A 24,070-nucleotide genomic window follows, 5' to 3' on the forward strand; every position below is an offset into this window, starting at 1 on the left:
GTTATCTGATTAAAAAAACAGAATTTATTACAGTTTTACATCACAGAGGTTTAGTAATATGGAGTTAGATGTAATACGATTGTTTGTATTTATTCTTTTAATTGTTACGTCAGAAGGAAGAAGACGTCACCGACAATCCCGCGAAGGTATTTTTTTTATTTAATTACAAATTTCTTTGTATTCTTTTAATTAGCAAATACATAAATTCTGGTTTAACATAACGTTAATTTTATTTTACCATATCTTAGCAGCCATTTACCAACAACCAGGACAATATGGTAGGTTCTCTATAATAAGTTAAAGTTGTAAAATTTTACGTTTGAATCTTGTTAATGCATGGTTGTTCTATAACTGTTAATACTTTATTTAACTGTCATAATTTAAAACATGCACGTTTGGTCAACTTATGCTCGGCCAACTTATTTACTCCAGCTAGTGAATTTGTGCTTCTGACACGTATTTTTTAAAAGCTGTTTCATTGTTTGAAACTTTGATAGTACCTTTAAGGTCACATTTGAGAGTATCTATTAATACACGAATTTCTATTTTCCTTGGAATGCCTCTTTAAACATAATGAAGTCTATATACAAAGAAGAACCATTCATTTAACAAATCTGAATTTTTTAGATTGTTTCGTTTTTAAAGCTTTAGCGATACCTTTTGATTATTTCACATTTAATCATGTCTTTATTTATAAAATTTGTAATTTTTGTGGTATCCACCAAGTAGTCCTTGTATATAATATATTAATATTATGCTTTAGTTTTTAGTTTTACCCATATTTATGATTCTGAATATAACTTGTCTCTATTAAGCCATAGAAATTGTGCACTGTGTAATTACGATGTTTCCTTGCAGTTTCCCCAGTAATAGTTGCAGCTCCTCGATCACAAGTAGGAGTGGTAAAGGGAATAGTAGCTCTTGTATGCAATGCAACTGGCAATCCACGACCAGATATAATCTGGGAAAAGGATGGAAAAGTCATACCGGTACAGTGATGATGTCATATATCGAGTTTACATAGTTCCACAAATGTTACTTTGTTTGAATGAATTGGGTATTTGTATGTAATTTAAGGTTATAAGGAAGTAATCAATGACACATTGCTTTCTTATTATTTCCTGTGTATTAGATTTATAGATTACTCCCTGTTTTTACTCACTTTCTTTACCTATATTTTTTTGATGAATTAATTTAGTTTTTTGTCTTATTTGTTTTTATCAAGTAGGCCTACTTGTTCTGGGTGAGAATGAGCAAAAAAAAACCGCATAAATAAACCGTTACAACATAAATGTTGACCGCTACACGTGATAGTTCATGCTGCACAGTTCGAATCATTGACATAAAACTAACTTACCACTTGTATTTAGCGGTAATAACGCCAATCAAACCTAGAAGAGTAGAAGGAGTCACAAACGTTCATACTTTTTCTTAGACAAAATGACATAAAACAGATTCATACCGAGATTTATACAGTTACCATTACAGTAACTATTTTCAATAATTTAAACCTTGCTATGAATAAATCCAATTATAAATCAGTTAATTTTGAAAATAAAAATCATTGAAAGAGAAAGAGTAGCAAACAATTAGATATGTATGCCCTATATATTATATTATATATCTTAGCAAATATACACATTACTATTTTATCCCATGTTGTTTTACATAACTTTTTTTTGCAACTTTTATATTTTAATTCATAGATGTCAAAGTCAAGATATCATATCAATAAATACAAGTCTGACAATGGATCTGGTTCTGTCCTGTGGATTGAATTTGCTCGTAAAAAGAAGGACAAAGGAAGATATGTGTGTGTTGCTACTAATAGGTTGGGTTCTGTGAGGGAGTATGCACAAGTCAACTTTTATGACGGTAAGTTGCTGTGCATGAACTACTACATTACATTTCACCAATACTTGCTTATCACTTATATATTCGTCCTAATAGTTAAAGTTTTAGACATCATGTTATAAAGTTTTTGTTTAAAATATGTTGCAAGATGATTAATGTGAAGAACGTTTATTTGGTAGTGTGGTACGTAGGGCAGAAATTTATATACCAGTTGACTAATTGTTATTTGGGACAATGACAATGATTATGTTAAAATACACTGCTAAAATATTTTGGAGTTGTAATGCAGCTTGTCAAAACACACATATATAGACTTCCAAAAGCTTAACTAACTTTGGTATTTTTTGTTGAAACAAAAGTAGTTATAAGAGATATAAAACCTACATCGAGTATGAAATTAGTTTCTAACTTCTAACTTCTAATAAAATTGTTGTTCTTTCAATCTATTCTGGGCACATGATAATCGAGCTTAACTCTTCATTTAAGAAATATAAGTGCTGTTTGATATGTTAAACAATGCATGGTTTTGTGGGGGGAGAGAAAGTACCACCATCATTTAAAAATGATCTAATCCGGTTGAAAAAAGTTATATTTGTATTTAAAGTAATAGACTATTATTCGTTGTGTAATTTATTGACCAAGTTGCTTAAAACCTTACAAAGATTGTACTAATGTATTGTGGTTTTGAGAAACAAATCCGATAATGGATGTTGGCTATTTAATGCATGGGGTATTTCCCCAACCACATGGTCTCCACTTACATTAAAGTTCTTAAATACCAAGTTTATCTAACAAGGTTTAACACCAGTACACCACCAATAATTAACATAATATTGTTTAGTTCATTATGTCTTACTTATTTAAATTTTTTCTTTTATTTCTAGTACTGACAAATAAAATTTCCATTTTATATGTTTTATTATGTACAATGCTGCAACCTTTACAAAGTAGACTAAAATACTGAGTTAATAGGTTTATATATTGTAATACTTTGATATTGTTTTGACTTCATGTCGCCCATAAAGTACTTTCTTAAGCAATAGTAACCTTTTCTTTCTAAAAATTATAGTTCTTTATTTAACTTTTTTAACCAGCAAGTCATGTTGCTCACCTCATTAATATTTTAGACACAAGTTTAATTGGAATTCCTGGTACTCTGCAGTTTTGTCACAACAGTAGAACGTAGAAAAACTAACTATGATTCATTATTTTAAAAAAAGTATTGGTCTAAAAATTTTAAAGATTTTTTGTCTATGTTTTGTCAATATTTCCTTTTTTCAAAAGCAGAAAACTGAGTAAAGAAAAAGAAACATCTAAATCAGATGGGTGCAATAGATGCACTAGTCTTTTATAAAGCTACTTTAGCAACTGGCATGTTTTAGCTACTTCTGCTTTTAAACTGTGAATCCATTATAGTACAATTTAAACTCTAAGAAAATTATACAGTTAAAAAAACCTAAAATAAATACAGAGTATCATGCATCTTATTTCCATTTTAGCAATATTTTTATAAAGAAAGCATGAAATAGAGGTATACACATGTATTCCACATTGTGTTTATCACACAGTGCTAAAATATTCATCACTTCCATTAATGGGTGTGGTATAAGTGCACTTCTCTGTTGTATACTTTATTGAGATTGTTAGCAGTATGTTAAGCCCTCTTTACATACCTCAACAACACATACTTGAAATAAGTTGCCTTCTGTATAGTATTTCATAATAATATAATAAATTTCACTCCTGATTCAAATGAAACTTATAACATGAAAAAATACCACCTTTCAATTTAAAAATGACTTCTGCACATAATGCATATGTATTAAGACCTACCATAGAAGAAGAATAGATATTTTAATAATCCTAATTGTTGTAATAAGCTTATTGATCAAATATTCTTGTTTTCATTTCATGATTGATGTAATAATTATTTTGTGAATTTGTGATACATGAATGGATTCAATCTTTGTTTGCATCTGGTGGTAGTAGTTCTCACTTCTCATAATACATTTTCCATTCATGTATACTTCAGGTCATGACACGCAGGTCTGGTGTATTATAATATATTTATACATATTTAAATCATGTTACAAACTAAAAAGTGTTTATTTGTAACTTTTAAAATTTGGGTTTGGCTTTGGGTAGTTGTATAAGTATGAATCAATGAATGAATAAAATGGTACCAGGTACGGTTTGTATCACCTTTACCAACTCCCTAACTATTATCCACAGAAAAATCAACACCCATTGGGTTTCCACACATTGATATTGAACCAACAGTTAAAACAGTGGAACGTGCTCATGCCATGTCCATGGAATGTGTAATTGGAGGCTCTCCAAAGCCAACTGTTGCTTGGTACCGAAAGCGGGTGCCAATCTATCTCAATGGGTCAAGAATCAGAATGGATCCAACAACAGGTAGATATTTATAACATAAGTTACTAACTACAGTTATTAAGTATATTTCATAATACTGATGTTGTGAGCTTAAAGTCTTAAACTTTTTACATGTTCTCCGAGCTCTTAACACATGTGGCTTGATTAGCAGTATGGTAATGTGGAAATCATTTACTGACTTGACCTCCGTGTATATTATTCTCGAAGATAGAAAGTTAAAGTGGTCAGACTTTTAGTCTTATTAGAGCCAATTGGGCAAGTGGTTGAACTGAAGCATTGGTGTAACCTATTTTTCTTGTATGTTATCTTTAAAGACCTTCCCTCTCATCTCATCTTAATTTGAATAAATAAATGTAACTTACTTTATCCTTGCGTGGCCGGTAATTGACAGTTGTTATATCATGGGTGTTCATACACCTCCTACCAGCTTACGAGTTACCATGTGTGTTACTTTGTGGATGTTTCAGGACTATATGTTACTTTGTATTTAATGTCAGGACTTAAGCTGAGGTTGCTGACAGCAGAATATATATGTTCATGTTGTTGTTCATATATATATAGAAATACTGAAATACAATACATGTTGTTTATTCTATGATATTACAAGCAATGTTCACGTGTTGTGCAAACGAATTTTTGCATTGATTGTTTTTATGAAGAAAACCTGATATAAATGTATGAGGATTAAGAAAAAAGTAACTTATCGCTGAGACACCAACAAAGAACAGTAAATTTTAGACTACATGTTGTTATACGCGCACGGGGTGCTCGTATTCGTTTAAATGGCGAAAGAGACAGTATTATGATTAACCTTGTCATAAAAAAATTAAAGGTTTGTTTTTTAATACAAACCTCTGTATTTGGTATCAAAATGGCATAAAATTATGAAACAAAAATATACATTTTCAATAGTTTGTTCTTGTGTGCGATTATGCGTGATACAAAAACTCTAGGTCGAAAGAAGTCTAGGAGTGAATACGTGACGATCGATGCTAAGTATCCTACCCAGAATCTACAAAAGCTAACTAATAGGCAAATCTAATCGTTCTAGTTTACAATTTACATAACAAGACACATATGGCGTGATTAAGCGATGTTCGTAATCAAAGGCTCGGTTCAATTTCTTGCAAACAACTCCCAAGAGTTATTCACTCAGTTCGGATTAGTTTTTAACAAACTAATCCGTAGATTAACAAACTTTTAGTAATAAAAATGCGGTCCCTTTTAAATGACAACCAACAATCAAACATGCGTGTTGTACTTTTGGCGTAATATAAAGCAACTCCTATCCAAATTTGCTTACTCAGAAATCGCGTAATATTCTTTCCCTTCTACGAAACAGAAACTGCCAACGAAACAGATTTAAGTTGGTTGCACTATGTTGCATAATTGCTTATTTGTAATTGCGTTTATTGCTTAATAATATCACCTGGTTAGAACGTTCTTGTATAATACAAAATAGTTTTGTTAAAATCGAAGAGTTAAATCTACGATCGATATTTGCATGGAAAGCCCAGGTAGCTTAAGCATCAACAATCTGTTTTCAATCGATTTTACAACGATTCAATTTAATTAGGTGGTGTCACGTGATGCGAAGTCTTTATACGAAAGTGGTTCCCACACAATACTTGCCTGTTGTGAAGTTAACCCAACTTTGACACCATGTTGAATAAATAAAATAAAGTTGGTATGAATTAGAAAATGAATTAATGTTGATATGCGTAAGACATAAAACTCGACGAGATGCATTTTTCGTTACTATGATATGCGTCAATATTCTTGCGCTTGGTATCACGGTTCAATATTAATATGGAAAAGTTACGTTAAGAAGACACCCCTCAGTGTAGCAATATTTTAATTTAAATCTAAGGTTGCTCTAAGTCACGGATAGTTATGGATACGACTCGTGCATAGTTCGTAAACGTAAGTTGCAAACTTGAAACAAAACTGCACAACACGTCGGTTTCAGTTTCACGTCGAGACACTGCGGCTGCTTCGAATAAAACATAACCACATAATTCGCGGCAATGCAAAGTTCTATTGCCAGTTAAATAAACGAAACATACATAGAACACAAATTACAACACGCGAAATGGCTCAACTATGTCTCACACCGTGGACACGCATTAATATAAATACGATTCATTTGCGCTGCACAGTTTATATTTGTAGTTATTGCGGTAGTTTATCAGCGAATTCGGACTTGCTACTTTGTTACTGCCATGTTGGTTTGTTGTCAGTGTTTATTAGCTGAGCAGTTGTAGTCCATAGTAGCACAGCACAAGTAGAAGAATTTAGCTGTAAAATCCGTAATAATCCCCTGTGGAGTTATGTCATTGATACAGATACTTAATGTCAGTCACCCTGGTCACCCTGGGAGTCATGTGACAGCTGCCGATGCTGTGTTCAATAGTCTGTTGTTGGGGAAGCATCTGATAGTCATGGCTTTTATTTTGTTGGTTTCAATTAAATATTTGATTTAATTTGACATTCTTGATAATTTACATTAAACAAATGGTCATAAAAGAAACAAATGACAGAGTTATAAATTTACCAGCATATTTACTTTGTTTATCAAACTGAATTTGGTTTTAAAACTTGGGTTTCATATGTTTGTTTTCACAATAAAAATGTAAAAAAAATGGTTTCAAGTAATGTTGTTCTATTAAGTAAATAAAACTCTCAGTCCTTCATCATGTTATTTAAAAGTTTATTTTAAAATATTTTTTTTTATGTAAAAGGTATCAATGTATCATCATATAATTGATGCTTTTTTGAAATGTTTTATAGGAACATGCCCTTTTAAAAGGGGGCTCTGATTCAACTACTTTTATGCACTTAAGTATAAAGTTCTTGTAGCATTTACATCTTACAGACTTGACTTTTCAGGAAAGTTGTGTGACTAAATTTTCTACTGTTTATGTAATGTTAAATAGTGAAATTTATTTCAGGATCCCTAATAATAACAAAGAGCATCGATGCAGATGAAGCAAAATATCACTGTTCCGGTGAAAATATTCATGGAATTGTGTTTTCAGAAGGAGCGAGTATTTATGTTAAAGGTGGGTCATGTGAATTGTTTATATTGAGAATAAGCATCAAGTTGACTCAAAATAAACACCATGAAAAACTCTTGAAGCTAACCTATATGCCAATGAAGTAATGATGATTAATAATGATAATGAATTAAAATAAAACAGTTAAACAATTTAATGCTTTTGTTTTGGACATCTTCTTGTACATAGAAATAGCAACTGTGTTTCGAAACAACTAATAGTAACATGGTGCATTCTTTTTTATAGTTCGTCCAAGTAAGTTACACACAGCTGTTGTTGTGTCTTCACTGTCTTTATGAGCACGTGGTTAATATATTGTTGATATTTCAACAAATATATTCACCGGTATATAACCTGTTCATGTTGTTAAGTCTGGCTAAGGAATAAATAAAGTATTTATTTCCTATTGAGTAGTCAGCATTTATGTAAGATATATATATACTTCACTTGTAAGATATATACTCTACTCTACTTGTTTCTTTTGTATTAGTTTTAATGTTATCTTGTAAACAAAATGTGCAAAAGTTTGTTTATGTTTAAATGCTTATTATGGATTTTTTGGCAAGATGGCAAGTAGTGCGATATGTTGAATTATTTAACAAAAGATGAGCAATGTATAAAAGAAGGATTGTGCATCGTGTAATAGCCTATGGTTATAAATTATGTGTTCCACACATTATATAATTCTATAGAAAGACTAGCATATCCTCGATTCTCCATTCCTCCTCGCAAAAGTTATGATGTTAAGATGAACGCTGCATTCAACTTAAGTTGCGTAGCTGTTGGGTCGCCGATGCCTGTGGTCAAGTGGCAGAAACGTAAGTTCAGTGATAACAATTAATCTGCTTATGTATATTAGACCGTTACAGGTGGAGAAATGCAAATACATTGTGGTTTTGATTTTTTACTACTACATTTGTTTTACAAAATCCATGCAGATACTGCAGGTGGTTTGGTTGATGTGTGGCCACAACAGGGGATGGTGCCCGTGATTGGTGCCCTTGATTATCACATACCCCATGTCAGAGAATCAGCAAATTATACATGCGTGGCAAAGTCACGTATCAGCACCATAACTGCCACTACTGAAGTCCGTGTGAAAGCTGTACCATTGGTAAACACTCATATTTGACCTACCTTGTTTGTTTAACACGAACCTATATAATCAGTCGAATGAAAAGTTACTTCCAAAGTGGTTGAACCCTGCTGCTGGAATAGTAACATGTTACCCATAACATTGTAGATAAGTTCTTTATTATTAACAATACGGGATAAACACCACAGTAATTCGGCTGGCCCAGGTCTTTTCAAAACGGACAATTTATTAACACAGATTGAATTTGAATATTCCTAGCCCTTTCCTAATACCCAATAATTCCAGTTCTTATATAAATATAACCCCTAACTGCCAACATTGAAATGTGTGTTTTATGTCTAATAAATGTTAAGTTGGCACCTACTTTCATAATATGTGGCTATCGCAGCCACCAGTTGATCTTCAGGAATACAATGAGGCAACATCTACAACATTGTCCATCTCCTGGAGATCTGGAGATGCCGCATCTGTAACAAGTTACACTGTATATTATAAAATAAGAGATGAACAAGAGTTTCAACAATCTGATAAAGTGTCATCAGAGAGGTAACTTGATAATAGTCATCATCAAAATAATAAATTTTTTTTTTTAAGAGTTAAATATCTTGTTAAAAGTACTACTTTATTTTCTTTTTTTTGAGGTTATAATTTCTGTAATCATCAACTATGCATAATGGATTTGTGATTTTTTGGGGGCACTAAAATATTTCTTTAATAAAAGTGATCTTGTTTTAAATACAAAAATTGGTTTTGGTAGATGCAGGACTTTATGTAGATTGTAAAACCGTATAACGGCAATGGCAAGACACTTAACGCCAACGGCTCCAATCCAGTGGTTGCTAGTCTAAATTGTCAGCCATACAGAAAAAAAACAATCACCCACAAAATTATATCCAGGGTAACTCGCACGAAGTGGAACAGGACATTTGTGTTATAGCAGCTGTTGTTTTCCTGTTATGAAGTGATATAGCAACTTAAATTCATTCATACTTTCAATTCAACTTTTAATTCATGACTTATGTTAGTGCTCTCTACAATTTCTATTGTTAAGTACTCTATAATGCATTTTTTTTCTTTTCCAACATCCAGTTTCACAATTACTAGTCTTCAACCGTACACTGAATATGAACTAAGATTGTCTGCAACAAACCAGCAAGGGCAGGGGAACAAGAGTCAACCACTTTTTCTTAGAACTGCTGAGGCTCGTCAGTATTCAATTTTCTTGAGCTAATATAACTTAACTTTGTACTGTCACATGAAACTGCTAAAATACGACATAAGGGTAGTGTGAGTAAAATGATTACAAAAATAAGTTGAAATGTAAATTGGTTTTGGACTCATCTTTTTTATGATCTTCCAGCACCACAAGGACCTCCGCGTGACATTTCTGCATATTTTTATCAAACAAAAACAATTATGGTAATTTGGAAAGAACCACAACAACCCAATGGCGAGATAAGAAATTATAATGTTTACTATACAAGCAACCCAAGCTCACCAGTCACAGGTAAAAAGCTGCAAAATGAAATTAGAAGCTTGAAAGCGATAAAATAAAGTTCTAGAACTTTCTTCATACATATAACATTCATTTATTTATTTTCTTAACCAGCTAGTAATAATAAAAGAATAGGATATTTAAGGGAAGGTTTAATGGTTTAAACCTAATTTATCAACTTCTATATTTTTTTGCAATGTGTCCGCTTGCAATTTGGATATTATTTAGATGGTTGACAGTGGTAGACATCAGAAAATAATAATATCGTGTTACTCAAGTGCTTACTTATAAATGAGTTTCCCGCCTTGCTAACTTCTTGATTTGTTCTTCACAGAATGGATGGAAGTTCCTGTGCCAAGTGGACGTAGATTGACTGCATTGAGGGGACTTGCAGATGATGTTACTTACAGTATTCGAGTGTCTGCTATCAATGGTGCTGGGGAAAGCCCCTATTCTGAAACTGCAGTTGTAAAGACAACGCACGGAGGTATGTAGCATCGTTTCTAATTTTACTTTATTGTAATATCCTATTTCAGTATTAGGACTATGTTCATTAATGTATATTAGATATAACATGACATAACTATCAAGGTGTTTGTTTCTCAGTTCCTCCACAACCTCGCAACTTTGAAGGAAAGGCTGATTCCACAACCAGCATTCATCTGGCATGGAAACGTCCAAGCTGGGGAGCTAACGGTCCTCCTGAGGGTTCTAGTTTTGACATCACAAGTTACATTCTATTTTATAACTGCAGTGGTTCAATGTGTACGGTGAGACTTTTTTTGTGTAGATTTAAACTAAGTAACGCTATATTATCAAATACAATAAACCATTCAGTTAAATAACATAAAACGGTAGGAATAATTTTGACAAACTTTCAAACATAACACCATTGACTGGATTTGTATCACATATCGCACTGATTAAACTGCCACCATATTTTCGATGTAAGTCTTTGGAGAAGACATGTAATGATAAAATGTAACCCATGTTTACTAACGGTTTGTCCAAATTACCAGATATTTAGCAAAAAGTCAATAATGTTTCACTACTATCATCTTACAGACAAGACCACGCCAAATAACTTTTCCTCCTGCTGAAGAATTTACATTAAGTAGATTACATCCAAACACATTATACAATGTCAAGTTGGCAGCTCAAACTGTTCATGGCATGGGTACGATGACATCAACCATCGCAGTGTCTACTTTATCTGATGGTAAGCTTCACATATTGTGTGCCAACTTATTTACAACTAGACTGTATAATTTTATTTAATTACCTTGTTAAATTCCTTTTATTATATTTTACTGCAACCTTATTATGTCACACATATTCATACAAGTAACAAGTTATACAAAGTGTTTGTCATTTACAACTTGTATTTAAAGTTGTTGTTTTGTTGACACTTTGCAAATCAGATAAGGTTGAGATGAACTATATGTTCACAAGTTATATGTTGCCTTTAAAGTCATACTACACTGTAAATACACCACCACAAGTTTAAATTCTTCTAGAATGTGCATAAATTAATTTTAAATGTTTAAAATGTAAAGATTTACTAATATAGCAGTGCTTTTTAACCTATGAAAAAAAGGCTGAGAAGTACTGCTGTCAATGTGGGGAAATATTCTAAGTTTAAACAATTTGTTGATAGTTATATCTAATTAAGCTGCGCTATATGTGCTTGTATGAGAAATGTTAATGTTGTTTGCATCAAGTGCATGTTATATGTCGCATGTTGCAGTTCCATCTGCACCACCGAGACAGCTAAACATCAACCCAATCAATGAAACTTCCATTCGTGTATCTTGGCTTCCACCAGCCACTGAAAGTCAGAATGGTGTGCTCACTCATTACACTGTGTACCATAAACTCAGTGCTGATGATGACCAACCAAGTGCACTGGTTGTAAATGCAACTAAACAATGGACAGTAGTTGGTGGTTTGCTGCCATACAAGAGATACGATGTGTGGGTGAGCTCTTCCACAAATGTTGGTGAAGGTCCTCGTTCCACTGGTCATGTGACCACATTACAATCAAGTTTGTATTGTCATGAATTTGTTGTCTGAAAACTCTGTGCACGTTTGTTATCGTCAAGCTATTAAAACAATTAGTTATTTTGGCTTTTTTACTAATTTTTTGTTTGTTTTACCTTCAGTATTATTTTAAAACCATTAGTATTAACATTAAGTGATTATTATAGCACGAACTATTTATGTCAAATTCCACTATGCTACATTTAAAACTTATCCAGAACTTTTTCGGCATAATAACATATAAAAATATTAATATCTATTCACCGTTTAATAATTTTAGCAGTTCTTGTCTAATAAATAACATTAAATTCTTACAGATAAAAACAAATTTCATTCACTAACAAAACCTGGTCTAAATATAATATGTTTTGGTCTATTTGGACTGTACTTCTGTTAACATGGACAACCGCAAAGCATAATTCTACAAAGTAAAATAATTGTAGCATTAAATTAATGTTATCCACAGCTCCATCATCAGCACCTACCAATGTCACGCTTGTTCCAATCAACTCAACAGCTGTTCGTGTTCGATGGTCACCTATACCAGCTCAATATCGAAATGGGAATATACGTGGATATCAAATCGCATACGCTGTATCCGATGTTATAACTGGACGAACGCAAATCATTAATGCGTATCAAAATAGAGAGAACAACAGAGATATTTTGGTTTGTTCATTTCAAAATCATTAATTGTATATAAGTAATAGGTTTCAACACCATATTCTATGGCTTATAACCATTTCTATCATAGTTTGGTTGAGTCCATGCACAATATATGAACAGGCGGTTACTCCGGCACATAGTTTTCCAAATTGTCAGACATACAAAAATAAATGGTTAAAATAACTCGATAACTCATAAGCGGGCATACGTTTTTTGAACCTATCACATCCTGTGCACAATATGGTGTGTTAAACACCCATTTTTTATGGCAAATTTTTAAGAATAATCAAGTGATATTAAAGATAATGATATAAAGATCGTGTTTGTTTTCAATCAATAGGAATACACAATAGGCAAACTACGACCTAAAACCAGATACTCAGTTTCGGTTTATGCATTTACTGTGAGAGGTACGGGGATGGGAAGTGAACCGAAGTATGTGGCAACCATGGGTGAAGGTAAGATCAGATCCACTATATCTATACTGTGGTAACCAATAGTAGTAAGTTCGTGTACTAAGATATTATTTATATTTTAAAGGCATTATATAAGAATACCAACAGTCTATGTCCCACACAAAATTTAAGAACAATTTTAAAATAAGTAATGTTTCACCACAGTTCCAGGCCCACCAATATTAGATGTCCAACGAGCAAGTACCGGGAAAGCAATAATAAGATGGAGGCCACCACTTGTATCAAAGGGTGCAGTAACAAGATATGCTCTAAGATACAGGTAAATTGAATTATCTTTGAGTTATGTGAAACATGATCCTGCAGGTTTTCATCCTTGCGTTTACGTGTTTTTACTCAAATCATCTTTTCTGTCACTAAATGATTTCCAGACGTATATTATGGTACATATAATATAGAATAATATTACGAATGCAAGAAATTTGTACAACTAAAGTTTATGTGCATGCAATATTCCTCCAATTAATGTTTCATTTTTTCCCATTCACATATGTCCATATTAATATTCTTTCAGTGCACAAAATTGATGGCAATCATATACATGCACATTGTTCAAACTTAGAGCTCTGTTTCCTTTATTCTCCACATCAAAATATAATTTATATTTACCACAGTTTTTCTTAATGCAGTTATATATTTTACAGATGTCAAGAAGATGTTAATACTTGTCCTTGGATAACTCGTTTATTTGGTCCAAATGTTCATGAATATTCACCTGATGATGTCATCCCCGGATGGTCGTATCAATTCAGATTATCTGCTTCAAATGTTGAAGGTTTGTTCCAAATTTATCAAACCGTTTACTACCAGATTTTGTTTAAGTTCCAACTTTATGGCAATATTTTTTAGTTATTATGCGTAATATAAACCAGTTTTTAACAAGCTGCAGCCCTGCATTCTTTTAACAAAACGTTAGGGTAGTTTTGATATTTTTGTCAAGGTGCTCGAAAAGGTAAAAACTGCACAAATACAACAATCTTTTGGAAGTTCATTAATTTAGTTTCTTCCCTTTTTTCATTTTCTAAAGTATCAAGTAAAGATAAGAAAGCCAGTATATAAAGCGATTGTACGGTTTCTGTGTAATGTGAATGCCACTAAATGTGTTTACCCCTTGTTTGTTTCAGGTCCCGGTCCTGAAGTAATCTCAACCATCCATCTTCAACCCATTCGTCCATCAGATGCCCCGTATAATTTATCTGCACGTACAGTGTTTGATCGGCCTGGTTCAGATGGTTCACCACCTCCAACACCTTATGCACTTAATATATCATGGTCACCACTTGCCAAACATCTAAGTAATGGAAAGATAAGCGAGTATGCTTTATACTGGAGCCCATCAACGATTGCTCGTTCGGAACCAAAAAGGTTGTCGACCAACCAAACATATTACTGGTTTATTGAAGTTTTACCAAACCAAAAGTAAGTTATGTTGTAATATATATACTGGCTATGGTTATGAATTGAAACAAAGTGTTGCTGCCATCTATAATCTTAAATGCTATGCATAAATGTGTGTGTGCTTTATACTAATGTTTTATTAAATATTAAATTTGTATATATCTTTGAAAATAAACCAATATTTTAACAGGTATGAGTTCAATGTTGCTGCTGTGAATGCAGCAGGTGAAGGAGATAAGAGTCCTGGTATAATTATCACGGTCACACCCCCTCTACATCCAACCAACCCCCGTCAACATTCAAATATTTCTATACAAGCTCTTAAAGTAGATGAGATCTCTAGCTCCACCGTATGGTTGAGTTGGGAGCCACCTAGTGGTGTGGATGTTGACCATTATACTGTCTCTGTAAAGTAAGTTAATTGCTTTCCGTAAACAGTTTTAGTGTACATAAATAAATACTGCACTTAAGTTTAGAAAAATCTTATTTTTAAACACTAACGTTTATTTGGTTTCTTCAAGAAATGTTTACGTGTTTGAAAAAGTGTCAACTTTATCAATCATAACGTATACTGAGTTTCAAAAATAGAGCTTCTACACCTAATTAAAATTTAAACAATGGACATTACACATTCTAGGTTGTTTTGTGGGTTATTTTAATGGGTTAAAATGTCGTAAATGTCCTATTGTATTTGATTTGAATATACAATACTTATTTTCAGGGAGGCAAACAGTGCAAAAGTTCTTCAACAAGAATCAGCGGTTCCACAAACTTCCATTCGAAACCTGCGCTCAAACATTGCATATAACTTCACTGTTGTGTGGATGGGTTAGTTGTGTTAACCATAATAATATATCAGATGAATAATTAAGAAACTTATAACCTTGCAATTGTGATGGCTTCAATGTGGCTTGTGTTCTAAAAACAGTTCTGCGGCTTTAACTTGTTTTTTAATTGAATTGTTCCATTTAGCTACACAAATTTAAAAATGATTTTGGTATGCCCAATTGAAAATATGAATTTGCAAATAGGTGCCGTATACCTTACTGATATTTTGAGGGTAAGATGGAATGGTCGTTCGCTCATTCCACATTACCTTTCGTATTACAAATTATTTGTTTAAAAAGCTTAAATTTACAAAAGCTAGATTTTTAAAGCACAAAAGTAGTGATGATATGGTTTCCCTCCTTAAATAATTTTTATGTTTGCAACTGATTGTACATGATACAAGTCGACATTATTTCAGTGCATACTTGGAATCATCAGTATATGTTTGCAACTTTTACAAACTTCATGAAAAGTAAACTTCACCAAGATAAGAAATGTTTCAATATTTTTGATCTTTTTATTTTAAATCCCTACAGGTAGAAACATTAATGGTTACCCTTCATGGTTGACTGCACGTACATCACCACGACAACTAGATAAATCACCATATGTGCTGAATGTTTCCGACCAAGGGACAGTGGAGGTTTTACTTAATAGAGCTATTAACTTTGCTACAGTTAAAAGGTAAAGTTAAACCTACTTTTAAACTATCAAATAACATTACTTGTGGTAATAACCTTGTGTTTGACAATTTTGAATATCATGCATGTCCGAATACATAACCTTAACTAAGCAGATCAGTTCCTAAAACTTAAAGTTGACCACTTGCATATCATTGTAGATACTCAGTTGTGGTGGTGCCCGTAGTTAATGATGATGTCATCAATCCGAGTTCACTCAATCATGAAGTTCTGATTCGAAATTCAATCTCTATGAAAAAGCGAAGAAGAAAAAGACAGGTGTGATGCAGTGTCATACAATTGATACAATTGAAGTTTAATGCCTAATAGTTAAATTTTTCTGAGAACAACCTGCTTGTTAAAAATCTTTAAATTTTAAAAAGCAAAATTTTGAAAAAAGGTCAAAGCAACATTCTTGGTTGTCATTGTAATGTCTCGCTGTTGGTTTTTTTAGCAGTCACGAAAGATTTATTTTATGTAAAACAAGATTTTTTATTTACTGATCAGATTGGTGTTGGATTGCCATACATAACTGCTCAGTTTGATTCCCTCAACATTGAAGAAATATTTCTGGTTGGTGACGCATTAAATTATGGTGGATACATCAACCAGATGTTGGTTCGTGGTAGAAGTTACAGAATCTTTGTACGAGCAATGCTTAAAACTGCTGTAAGTTTTTAATGGATTGTTTATGATTGGTGTCTAACCATCTATATGTATTATTAGCACGAATTTTTTTACATATTTTGGATCACAGCTTCTTAAACTATATCTTGTGGCTCAACAAGTAGGGTTGCTCCTACATCCTATACCATTATACAATAACCTTCATCAATATAAATAAATGTTCTTATTATTCAGTTTCTCTCCTTTACATCAAGTCCGATGTCTGAAGTTATTTTCATTCCAAACTCCCAACCATCGAACCCTCCCACTGAGAGTCCGGGCACTAAAGTTTCATCTGACCAACTGTGGATTATTGGACCTATCCTTGCTGCAGTTGTTATTCTTGTTATCGTGCTTATTATATTATACACAAGAAGGTATATTATATATATATGCTGTTTCTGTCATTAACATTTAAATCATCCTTTTTGTTTTTTAAGATTGATATATTTTCAACAGAAAACTTGTTATTTTAAAAAAAAAAGGTTCAATCTTACCTTATATACAATTGAGTTTGTTTTATATTTAGTCGATGCCATAACATATACTTGAATGGTCTTTAAACATAAAAGGAACAAATAAATAAGTCATTAAAACCTTAATTCTTAAATAACGTTATTGCTATAATATTTCTTGTTTTATGTGCGGCTCATAACAGTCCTGGAAGGTGAGTTAAATGTTTTGTGGAATAAGAAAAAGTTTAATAGAATGATAAATGAAATATTTTGAAAAACCTTATTTACTTTTATTCCACTTGTAGTACTTCTCAACCTGTTTAAATGTTTTGTTGGCTGTGGTAATAATTAAATGTGATAATTAATTAGTGGTACTTATTTTTAACAGGAAAAATGCAAAGGGAATTCCTAAAGTGAAATACACCAAACCAGTTTCGAAACATATAACCAATGAAAAGCGGATTCAGCATGATCCTGTGGAAATAAGGAGGCAGAATTGCAAAACACCAGGTGAGTAAACAAAACTTTAGCTTCAACCTTTCCTTAGTTTCAAGACCTGTTAAAAATTGTTGGTACTGTGGTTAAATTATTTTTTTCAAAATCAGATTCCCTGTTTATTTTATTGACATGTTTTTTTATTATTAATATTATGTGAATATCAAATTCAACAAATTTAAGTTTTTTTGCCCATCAGGTATGATGAGTCATCCCCCCATTTCTCTTCAACAATTCCAACATCACGTTGATCGACTGCGAGCAAATGATAATTTAAAATTCTCACAAGAATATGAGGTTTGTAAAATTATACTGCATAAGTTGCTGCTTCTCAAACCATCATTTCAAAATAATGATCAGATGCTAGTGTTGACATAACCTTTTGAATTATTGTGAAATTTTTAAGGGGTATGAATAGAGAAATTTGTGTTTATAAAATTTTTTTAGAAATAGACTCGCTGAAGACTTTGTTTAATTATATATTCCAAATATTTGGATTACTGTGAAAAGGTTAAGTAACCACTTATTTATCAATTACAGTCAATTGATCCTGGACAGCAGTTTATCTGGGAGCATTCATCATTGGAAGTTAACAAACCTAAGAACAGATATGCCAATGTGATTGCATATGATCATTCACGGTTGACTTTATCACCCATTGATGGCGTTCCAGGATCTGATTATATTAATGCAAACTATATTAGTGGTTATAGGTTAGTTGAATCCCTATTAATTCAAGGCTAAAAGTTATCAACACCCAGCCAAAGGCTTAGACGAAAAATCATTAACATAATAAAAACTTAACTTGGGGCTGTGTATACTGTTAGTTATTACCAAGAATGTTATGCCTTCTGAAACTTAGAAACCAATAGCCATTCATAGTTTTAACTTTTGTTATTTATCAAAACTTAAACTTGACATTGTGGTCATAACTTTTACAACAGACGACAAAATGCATACATTGCCACCCAAGGCCCCATGAGAGAAACATTAAGTGATTTTTGGCGAATGGTTTGGGAGCAGAGGTCCACCATTATCGTGATGATGACTAAATGTGAAGAGAGATGTAAGGTGAGGATATTTGATCACCTGTTTCATCAATTACTTCCAGTGATCTTCAAATAAATCATGTTTTTATTTCTAAATGTGTTATACAGTAACATACATCAACCAACATTTTTTACATGTATAATATCCACAATAAAAGTGGTAAATAGAGTAATATTTTTCATGACTTTGATTTCTGACTGTTATCAAATGAGTGTGAAAGCATATAACACATACGCTCAGTGATTTGTGCAAAAAAAACAAACTAATGCACAAATATCATGCCCATTGTGTTTGAAACGTAAAGTTCCCTAAGGTCACAATGCCTCAATAATTAAAGTCCATATATGTAATAAGCCCGCGGTTCCCAAAGTGGGCGCCGCGGCGCACTAGTGCGCCGACGCAACTCGTCAAGTGCGCCGTGAAAATTTGCGGAAACATTTCCAATTTAGCATGGTCGAGATAATTGATTTGTATTAATATTTTATTGCAATATAAATTGTTGTTTTATATAAAAATCCAACGTGTTTGTTCAATAATAAAATTTAAAAAGTTTGTTTTCGCATTTCTATCTGTACAGTAGATTTGTATATTACGTAACAATGCCAATTATTTCTTTCGGTTTGCAATAATCATGTCCAGACTGTGGTACAACACTTTTCATATGCTTAAGTTTCATATGCTTAAACGAGCCTAATCTTAAAATACATGATAAAACTGTAAAAATGCGTTTTTATTTCTAAGACCTTTGGCTAAGTGCGCCGCAAACATTTTGAATAGCTCAAGTGGCGCCGGGTGAAAAAAAAGTTTGGGAACCACTGTAATAAGCTGTACATTCCTAATTATTATTATTGAAATATGTGTGTGTAGATAAAAAAATCAAAGCATAAAATTATTGTTTATTTAACAAAAAGTTATTTCTTTTATTGCAGGTGAAATGTGATCAGTATTGGCCTAATGAAGGATATGAGACTTACGGTTTGATTGGTGTAACACTAGTTGATGAAATTGAACTTGCAACTTACTGTGTTCGTACTTTTACTATTATTAAGGTGAGTTTCTATATTATGATGTCATTATTGTATTTGTGTCTCTACAATAAAATGTTTATTTAGGTCATCTTAAAAAACGTTTAGTTTTTGTGTAACTCTTATTAGGTATAATGTGTTGTTATGTCTGTCTTGAGTTTAAAATGGCTAATATATGATAATGTGCAGTTAAAGGTTATGTCTTGGGTATACTGTTGTGCAGGTTCCAGCCTTAATTCAAGCCATAAATTTGTACCGCCTAAAAATTTGTATCAATACGTGTAGCTTTTATAACAATTCATCAACAATAACTTTTCAGAATGGAGTGAATGAGCGTCGGGAAATTAAACATTTCCAATTTACTGCATGGCCCGACCATGGTGTACCTGAACATCCAACTCCTGTACTTCATTTCATGAGAAGAGTAAAAGCATTTTATCAACCTGATGCTGGACCCATTGTTGTTCATTGCAGGTAACTTGTTCAGCTTAAAGATGCACGGAATTATCTTTTTCAGTTGTGTGCAAATAATGTCCACTGAATTGAATCTATTGATTTTTTTGTTGTAAGCCGTACTGTTTTATTGGTATTTACCATGATGCCCATTCATATATCATTCTGTGACATCACTATTGCTTTTCGGTTGAGTGCACAGCTGTTTATTACAATGGCAATGAAATAAAAATAACGATAAGTGAAAGTGTTGGTCTTACTTACACCATTATCCACAGTGCTGGTGTGGGAAGAGCTGGTTGTTTTGTTTGTATCGATGCAATGTTGGATAGAATGAAACATGAAGAATCTATTGATGTTTACGGACAAGTTACTTGCATGAGAGCTGAAAGAAATTACATGGTAGGTACTTGGTTGGTTACTTATTTGCGGGCTTGTGTTATAGATACTTCATACAAGTTGAACATATTAATTGTCATTAAGTTAAAATTATCTTTATACTTAACAGGCTTACACTTTGTTTTAAACCAAAATAAATGAATTTATCCAGTACATCAATCAATTAATGGTTCTGTTATGTTATAGGATCACATGGCATATTTGTCTGTGAAACACCAAACTTTTATAAATTTCCATTTTGCATTTTTACTTACCATGTCTGTTTCATAAATTGTAAATTGATCAAAGTTTCGAGGCACAATTGAAAATCTCTAAACTAAATCTTTCTGTTTATCTGGGCAAGATTTAATAATAATTTCCCATATGTAACTAACCAGGTACAGACAGAAGATCAATACATCTTCATACATGATGCGTTACTTGAAGCAATTAATAGTGGAAACACAGAACTACCAGCAAAAGATTTGTTCAACCATCTTCATAAACTGACCACGCCCGACCATGGCAACCCAGTAACTGGCATGGAACTTGAATTTAAAGTAAATTTTAAGAAATGTTTGATTATTTAACTCTTAACATTTAGTATTAATTAGTATTTTCTACCCAGGTCTTTGTTTATATTACATAGCATAACTTTTATTTGTATTTTCAAATTCAGTAAAGCAGTATATTAAAGAGAAAGAACCAGTATTAAACTTCAAAACTCATGTTATATTATTACATAACAATGCTTATTGTTTACAGCGATTGGCAAGCAACAAAGCATCAGCATCACGATTTGTTTCAGCAAATCTACCTTGCAATAAATTCAAGAATCGTCTTGTTAATATTCTTCCATACGAGGGTACAAGGGTGTGTCTTCAACCAATAAGAGGAGTGGAAGGCTCGGATTATATTAACGCCAGCTTTATTGATGGATACAGGTAAGTTGTGATAATTTTGTCTCCCGGCTTTTTAAACAGTCGTTTGGTTTAGCACAAAAAAAATTCCAAAACCACTGTTTTCAAATAGTATTAAAACATGTCTCTCTCACCTGCCTTAAATATTAGGTTTAGAATATTTTTATCAGAAAAGAAACTACTTTTTAGCTCTGGTGAAACTGTATTCACTGTGAGAAAAATAAATGCAGAGCTGTTTGAGATTTACAAGTTACATATATTCTGTTTGTCAAGTGTTTTGAGTTTTATTTACTAATTATACAAATGTTTTAAAAATTTCTAGACAAAAAAGAGCTTACATTGCCACGCAAGGTCCACTCCCTGAAACAACGGATGACTTTTGGAGAATGTTGTGGGAACATAATTCAACTATCGTTGTTATGTTGACCAAACTACGTGAACAAGGCCGGGTGGGTTGGCTTGCTCTTTCCCCCCTTGTTTATATTCATCTTATTCTATTAATTATGCATTCAATGTTTACTTAAATTTTTAAATCATTTTGTTTCCATCGATGGGTTAGATTTACTTCAGCATGTTATATTCGATGCTAAATTTAATTCAACCATTGAACATATAAAAAGATATAATAAACAAGAATATTATTGTTTTGGGAAAGATAAATAGGAGTTATAATCTGTATGGTGTCTTTAGTATGAATATCATGTTTGTGTCTTAGTTTAATAAAACATATATTTCTATTATATTGTTGACAATAACAGGACAAGTGTCATCAGTATTGGCCAGCTGAACGATCTGCACGTTACCAATACTTTGTGGTTGATCCGATGTCTGAATACAGCATGCAACAATATGTGTTACGAGAGTTTAAGGTAATATGATTAATGATTATATATGATTAAAGCAATACCAACAAAAATGGAATACCAACAAAGACGGAAAATTTATAAATGGAAAGAGATACTTAAATTTTACCTAACATACCGTAATAGTTTAAAAAGAAACGACAGCTTCTGAAAAAATGTATGATAAAATAACACTGGAGTAAAAAGATAAATTGGCCGTGCGACAAAGTAGGGCATTTTCTTTAAGAAAAATGGTACTTAACTTGTGGTACTGCCGGTTTCTTACTTTTAAACCCAAATGACTGCCTTTTTTAAACTGAAGGTACTAGGAAGACATATTAAACAAAAACATCATTAAGTCTATATATATATATCACATTTGAACATCTCTTTCTATATACAAATTTTGATTTCCGTTGGTATGCCCTTTTGAAGCTTGGTTAAAAACAACTTTAATTTATTTGTATGTTCAATATTGGACTTGTAACAGAGTGGTTTAAACAAGTTCTTTTGTTAGAGTAACTTTGTGGCATCAAACAATTGTTATCATGCGAATATTTGAATAAATCACAAAATATGATGCAGGTGACCGATGCAAGGGATGGACAATCACGGACTGTTCGACAATTCCAGTTCACTGATTGGCCAGAACAAGCCGTACCAAAGTCAGGAGAAGGTTTCATTGATTTCATTGGTCAAGTTCATAAAACTAAGGAGCAGTTTGGCCAAGAAGGACCGATCACCATCCACTGCAGTGCGGGGGTTGGAAGGACAGGAGTTTTTATCACATTATCACTCGCTCTTGAAAGAATGAGGTTTGAGAACTTAGTCGACATGTTTCAGGTGATTCCCTATTACTCATATATATATGCAGTCCATCCGTTAACTGATGATTCAAATATTGTGTTATGGTTGGTCCTCTTACAGTTGTTGTATTAAATCCTTTTCTGTTGGTATTCAACTTAATTTTTTTTTGTTAGAAGTTTAAGATATTGTATTTTATGAAAATGGGTCTCCAAAGCTTTTCTATTAATCCTTGGGTTGCTGCAAAAGTTTGAGAAGTGCTGCTAATGTCATTCAGCTCATGTTTTGTTTGATTCATCATTAATCATTTGTACATACAATCACAAGTGACCAAGTTCTAGTAAACCATCTTTACCCACAGACTGTGAAGATACTTCGCACACAACGACCAGCCATGGTTCAAACTGAAGATCAATATCAGTTCTGCTACAGAGCTGCTCTTGAATACCTTGGATCATTTGATCATTACACCATGGCATAGATATCACAACTAACTACTTAGATATCACAAGCATTAATACTAACGCCTATATGTATTTTAAATGTTGTTGTTTTTTCTGTTCATATTTTTTCCCCCTATTACCTATATTGTTACTTCCATATGTCAGTAGTGCAAAATATTTGTTTAAACAAAGGAGCAAATTTCAAGTTTGCTAAAGCTGCTTGGCTATGGTACATCAAAGAATTATGAAACTGGTTTATAAATTGTTTAACCATTGTAATCACACATACGCCATAATAGAATTTGCTTTCTAGTGACCAAAAACTTAATATAAAGAAAGTCTTTGGTCTCAAATATTTTGTCAACTCGGCTTTTAGTTATTTTATTCCAAAGTTGTAAATATAGTAAGCTGACCACCATTTTGCTAAGTTTGTGGCCAAAGTATTCATTATCATTGACCTTGTGTTCATGTTATACAAGTATTGCTTTGCCAATAGTTTTAACTGTATTCCCGAATGCGATGCATCATGTTTTATTTCATTAAAACTCTTATTAAA

At 32.5% G+C, this 24,070-nt stretch overlaps 1 protein-coding gene across 3 annotated transcripts; it reads left to right on the top strand.

Annotated features, from left to right (window-relative positions):
- The first annotated feature begins 3 nt into the window (after nt 1–3).
- On the top strand, nt 4–24,070 carry LOC149735276 (receptor-type tyrosine-protein phosphatase F-like). 3 transcript variants are annotated; one of them, XM_089878169.1, is made up of 39 exons: nt 15–146; nt 249–278; nt 859–989; nt 1,707–1,875; nt 4,087–4,272; nt 7,203–7,313; nt 8,000–8,125; nt 8,246–8,421; nt 8,792–8,949; nt 9,493–9,608; nt 9,764–9,910; nt 10,233–10,385; nt 10,505–10,668; nt 10,964–11,117; nt 11,646–11,942; nt 12,405–12,607; nt 12,945–13,062; nt 13,225–13,339; nt 13,722–13,852; nt 14,202–14,496; nt 14,666–14,887; nt 15,197–15,303; nt 15,840–15,987; nt 16,145–16,262; nt 16,491–16,652; nt 16,845–17,026; nt 17,493–17,614; nt 17,799–17,896; nt 18,140–18,312; nt 18,544–18,670; nt 19,579–19,698; nt 19,994–20,148; nt 20,406–20,529; nt 20,904–21,065; nt 21,271–21,449; nt 21,748–21,874; nt 22,184–22,294; nt 22,853–23,110; nt 23,433–24,070. In XM_089878169.1, exons 1-39 carry the CDS (start codon nt 59–61, stop codon nt 23,550–23,552), a joined length of 5,883 nt encoding a protein of 1,960 aa, XP_089734295.1. In that variant the 5' UTR covers nt 15–58; the 3' UTR covers nt 23,553–24,070. The 3 variants fall into 3 exon arrangements, with proteins under 3 accessions (XP_089734296.1, XP_089734295.1, XP_089734297.1); XM_089878170.1 differs by lacking the exon at nt 249–278 and having other exon boundaries at nt 4–146; XM_089878171.1 differs by lacking the exon at nt 11,646–11,942.

Source organism: Ciona robusta, chromosome 5, assembly GCF_009617815.1.
Source record: "Ciona robusta chromosome 5, ASM961781v2".
Classification (NCBI taxonomy): domain Eukaryota; kingdom Metazoa; phylum Chordata; class Ascidiacea; order Phlebobranchia; family Cionidae; genus Ciona; species Ciona robusta.